The sequence below is a fragment of the Helobdella robusta genome (assembly GCF_000326865.2).
Source record: "Helobdella robusta unplaced genomic scaffold HELROscaffold_23, whole genome shotgun sequence".
NCBI classification, from domain to species: Eukaryota; Metazoa; Annelida; class Clitellata; order Rhynchobdellida; family Glossiphoniidae; genus Helobdella; species Helobdella robusta.
The window spans coordinates 2,662,294-2,667,909 of record NW_008704216.1 but is presented as its reverse complement, the minus strand read 5'-3'; the positions used below and the strand labels follow the sequence as shown (position 1 = coordinate 2,667,909).

General features: G+C 29.9%; 1 protein-coding gene across 1 annotated transcript; it reads left to right on the top strand.

Moving 5' to 3' along the window:
* Nucleotides 1–1,453: 1,453 nt before the first annotated feature.
* HELRODRAFT_172460 (hypothetical protein) lies at nucleotides 1,454–2,347 on the top strand (the record flags this gene model as incomplete). The annotated part of the gene is made up of 1 exon (XM_009019118.1): nucleotides 1,454–2,347. One exon carries the CDS (start codon nucleotides 1,454–1,456, stop codon nucleotides 2,345–2,347), a length of 894 nt encoding a protein of 297 aa, XP_009017366.1.
* Between the last annotated feature and the right edge of the window lie 3,269 nt (nucleotides 2,348–5,616).

Genomic DNA, 5,616 nt, shown 5'->3' with positions numbered 1-5,616 from the left:
ATATATTTTTTTATTTTTTTTCCTGAAAATTATTTTAAGGTTGTATTTTTAAAAGGATGAATACATTTCGCGGTAAACAATGATTTTTAATACTAAGAATTATTGCTAATAAAACTGAATAAAATCACTTAATTTTTCAGTATTTTATAAAACATAAAACAATGTAGTTTTTCTAAGGAAAAAAGTTACATTGACAGATTTTATGTGTTTTTTTGAATATTTTTTAATTAGTAGTGATAATAAGTGAAATAATAATGCGAAAGTTGAAAATTCAACTTATTTTAGAGACATCTGTACCAATTGATGGAAAATCTTGTCACTGCTTCAGAAAACATCGAAGTTTCAAACATTTCATGAACGTTTGAATTAATAACTCTTCTGAAACGAAAATTTGATGCTATGACCTATGGTGCCAAGCCAATGGTGCCGTATATTTTTGCCTCCTTCATAAAATTTTTATTTCTATATAAATGATTGTTTTCCTTTATTATCAAGTGTTTAAAATTTGTAATGAGCTTTTTTGTTTTGATAGAAAAGGTAACAGTAACGGTGTGAAATTTTTTTAAATAATAAAAACGAGATTTAGGCGCACACTGAATTTGTGCCCAACTCTGTGCCCAAACACCTTGCGTTAAAATTGTTTAAAAATATTTCTGAAAATTTTTTGTATTTTTACATAAATTAAAACGCGTAATGCACACGGACTCCATAAAACAAGTTTGCGTACATTTGTTAGATAATAAGTTCAAATATTGTAACCAAAATTTGAGAGTTGAATAACATTGTTGCACAGGATCGTTATTATCAATATCACCAAAGTTCACAAGTTTACACCTCCTACTTGCAGTAACATTAAAAGATATAAAAGAACAAAATATTTAATATTACAATTACTCGTTCCAATAAAAATCATCTGACTGATAAATTTCATCACTTACATCATAAAAACATTTTTTAAATTATATCTCACATGCCGTGGTAACAACATTATCGATCTAAAATTTATTGTCCTCAGATTAGTAGAGAGCTGTCAAAAATAACTGTCACCAATAAAAATTTATTTGTCAGAAAAATTTATTATTTCTTTTATTCTTCAAGTTAAAGTTCACTTTGTGTTCACATTAAATTTGCGTTTGGTAACTCCGTGTGATAAACTCACTTTGTGTTATACTGACTTTGTTCAAATTTTTTGTGTCTCTATATAAATAAAGTTCACTTTGTGTTCACATTAACTTTGCGTTTGTTGTGTTAAACTCCGTGTGTTAAACTCACTTTGTGTTATACTGACTTTGTTCAAATTTTTTGTGACTCTATATAAATAAAAACGCTTCTTGCCAACGAATAAAACAAACAAGTTTGCGGACTTTTGTAAGGTGAAAAATTTTATATGTAGATAAATTTGTGATAATTTTATTTAAATATTGTCTATATAAATCTTTCCAAAATTTAAAAAATGAGTCATTACAACAAAGGAATGTATCATCAGCAAAAAGTTGATCAGATTATATTTGAATATTTTAGTAAACAGGCACTCGTTCAACAAAATGTTGATCGTATAGTGGGAGAATATATTCAGAGAATTATTGACCGAACCGTAAATGATTACCTAAAAAGGCAAGCTCTATTCCAACAAAAAGTGGACCAAATTGTGAGCGAATATTTTGAGAAGATGGATTTAATGAACGAAAAAATTGATGAAGTAGTTAAAAACTACCTGGATAAACAAGCCAGCGAAGATAAAGCATTGTTCAGGAAAACATTCGCCCACTCTCTAATGGACCAATACAACGGCAACAACGAGCAACAAATATCTCTTGAGGACATTAAAAATATTGAAATGTTTGTCGAACTTGAGTTCGAATTAACACCAGAAAGTGAAAATATATGGTACCAGGCATTAAGCAGCGAGCAACAATATGGCATGATGAAACTGGCCCATGAGCATCTTTTTCTTCTAACATCTACAAAGGAATTCGTGGAGAGAGAAGCATTTTACACAAACGAAGATTTCACCGCCACCATTAAACATAACGAGTTAAGCTATGCACCGAACGCTCATAGCAAAATATATAAACTCCCCTTTTGTAAGGGCAAGTTTTCAAGCGATGCTTGTTCAGTTTGTTTAGAGGAATTCGAAGAAAAGTTGTTTGTACTTGAGTTGCAATGCAAACACACCTTTCACATCAAATGTTTAACCTCCTGGTTTAGGCAAACAACACAATGCCCATTGTGCAGATCTCCAGTTGGAACAAACTTCGAGTACCATTATCAAGTTGAAATGCCATTTGACAAAAACGGCCCAAGAAGAGTTCTCATTCGTCTAACAACTGAACCCCAATTTTATTGAAACTTATATTTTTGTGTATTATGCAAATATTTTTTCGGTTTTAAAATTTTTGGCATTTTCACAGATGGCGATAAATAAAATGTCTTGCTGTTTTCAATTATGCATTTTTCATCGCTATCAACATATCTGTTATTTTAGCTATCCTAAATTGAATTAATAACTCTTCTGAAACTAAAATTTGATGCTATGACCTGTGGTGCCAAGCCAATGGTGCCGTTTAATTTTGCCTCCTTCATAAAATTTTTATTTCTGTATAAATAATTGTTTTTCATTATTATCAAGTGTTTAAAATTTGTAATGAGCTTTTTTGTTTTGATAGAAAAGGTAACAGTAACGGTGTGAAATTTTTTTGAATAATGAAAACGAAATTTAGGCGCACACTGAATTTTCGTTCAACGACCAACTCTGTGCCCAAACACCTTGTGTTAAAATTTTTAAATAATATTTCTGAAAATTTTTTGTATTTTTACATAAATTAAAAAGCGTAATGCACACGGAATCCATAAAACAAGTTTGCGTACATTTGTTAGATAATAAGTTCAAATATTGTAACCAAAATTTGAGAGTTGGATAACTTTGTTGCACAGGATCGTTATTATCAATATCACCAAAGTTCACAAGTTTACACCTCCTACTTGCAGTAACATTAAAAGATATAAAAGAACAAAATATTTAATATTACAATTACTCGTTCCAATAAAAATCATCTGACTGATAAATTTCATCACTTACATCATAAAAACATTTTTTAAATTATATTTGTTGGAATTTCACATGCCGTGTTAACAACATTATCGATCTAAAATTTATTGTCCTCAGATTAGTTCTCATTCGTCTAACAACTGAACCCCAATTTTATTGAAACTTATATTTTTGTGTATTATGCAAATATTTTTTCGGTTTTAAAATTTTTCTGCATTTTCATAGATGGCGATAAATAAAATGTCTTGCTGTTTTCAATTATGCATTTGTCATCGCTATCAACATGTCTGTTACTTTAGCTATCCTACATTATTAAATTATAAATTGATTGGTAATTTCTTTGTCGGTATGAATAAAAAGCATTGTTCGAAATTTAAAAAAAAACAAATTAAGCTTTCTTACAGCTTTCTTAAATATAGCGACATATTAAAAAGAAAAATATCGACTGTAACAATTAATACTAGACTATATGTATTTGAAGGCGTCTTGTTGGTCTTTAAATAAGCAGAAATAATAATAATTATAATTTTTAAATCAAAAATTATTGTTTAAAAAAAACTATTAATCGTAATAGCAATACTATAATGATGAAATTGATGTTATCGATAACAGCAAATTATTTTTATTTCATGTTGTCATTAATGAATAATGATGGCGATTATGATGAGAAGAACGATGAAGGAAAAGATGATGTAGGAATAATTGTGTAAAAAACTCAGTACGAAAACAACTTGGTCTAAAATTGATAAGTCGAACGATTACTTTAACATTAGCTGAAATTAGCATCAAACTAATTTCAACTTCATCTACACAGCTAAATTTAAATCCTACTTTGAGCGATCCTAAATAACTAACTTTAACATTAGTTAAAGAGGTCAAACTTACTAACTGAATGAACCCTGGGGGTGACGATTAATGATGAACTGTCATTTCAACTTGACCTAAACAGCTAAATTAAAATTTAACTTTGATCGATCCTAAATAACTAACTTTAACTGAGGTCAAAGAAAAGAACCCTGGGGGTGACGATTAATGATGAACTGTCATTTCAACTTGACCTAAACAGCTAAATTTAAATTTAACTTTGAGCGATCCTAAATAACTAACTTTAACTGACGTCAAATTTACTAACTGAAAGAACCCTGGGGTGACGATTAATGATGAAGATTTAAATTGCGATAATAACAAGTTTGATGTGAACGCTAATGAACATTATTGTAATAATTAAGATGTTAACGAAGCTAACAATGATGTTATCACCATTCACGATAACAGCGATGATATAAATAATATAAATAATAATGATATCAAGTTATTTTCCACCACTACTTTCATCTGCAAGTGCAAACAGACCCGTCCATGCTTTCAAGACAACGTGTCCTGAATACGTCAACCAAACACCAACTACAACAAAACAACAACATCACAACAACGACGACATCAACAACATAAAAACAATACAATAGCTAAAGAATACAACAATGGCAACAACAAACATTAAAAACAACAAAACAACAACCTCAGAGAGGCACCACTTTGCAAACAGTTGGCAACATTGTATTAATTTGTCTGTGTTTGCACAACCATTTGTATCTTTATGTTTGTTTGTATGTGTGTATAATTGTATGTGTTTGTACGTTCAATGGTAGGTCTATATTTGAGCTATGTTCGCTTGCTTGCTTCACAATTTGTGAGTTTGTGTTTTTTTTGTGTTTTTTTTTGTGTTTCTCTGTGTGTTTTTTGTTTGCATGTGACTTTTTGTGTTGTTTGCTGCGTCTTTGTGTGTTTGTTTGCATGTGTCTTTGTGTATTTTTTTGCTTGTGGCTTTATTTTCATGTGTCTTTGTGCCTTTGTTTTTATGTGTCTTTGTTTTCATGTGTCTTTGTGGTTGTTTTTTGAAGTATCTTTTATTAAGTAGTGAAATTAAAATTATAAAACTAAAGTTGAGAAAAACTAAATGTATGTATGTATGTATGTATGTATGTATGTATGTATGTATGTATGTATGTATGTATGTATGTATGTATGTATGAACCCATAATTGATTAGAACTATAGGGAAGTAATAATCATATCCGGGTTCAGCTTTAATCTATGTTAAACGCTTCGCACAGACAGGTATTTTAACGCTCCATCCAAAATACAGAAAGAATTATATTTTTGAAGTAAAATAGAAAAGGATTGCTTTACATAACTCTTATCTAATGGGTCACCCGATACTTCTACAATCCTGCTACAGAGTTCATTCAGAAAACTCTGAGTCTGAGCATCGGTTGGACCAAAGGTCTCAATGCAGACTGGCTGAAAAATTTTGCTTTCTATTTTATTTTATTTTCTTTCTATTTTAGCCGCATATTTTGAATTTTTAAAGTCTGCGGCTCTTAAGGCAGCGGCATGTATGCATGTGTGTATGTATGTATGCATGTATGTATGTATGTATGTATGTATGTATGTATGTATGTATGTATGTATGTATGTATGTATGTATGTATGTATGTATGTATGTATGTATGTATGTATGTATGTATGTATGTATGTATGTATGTATGTATGTATGTATGTATGAAT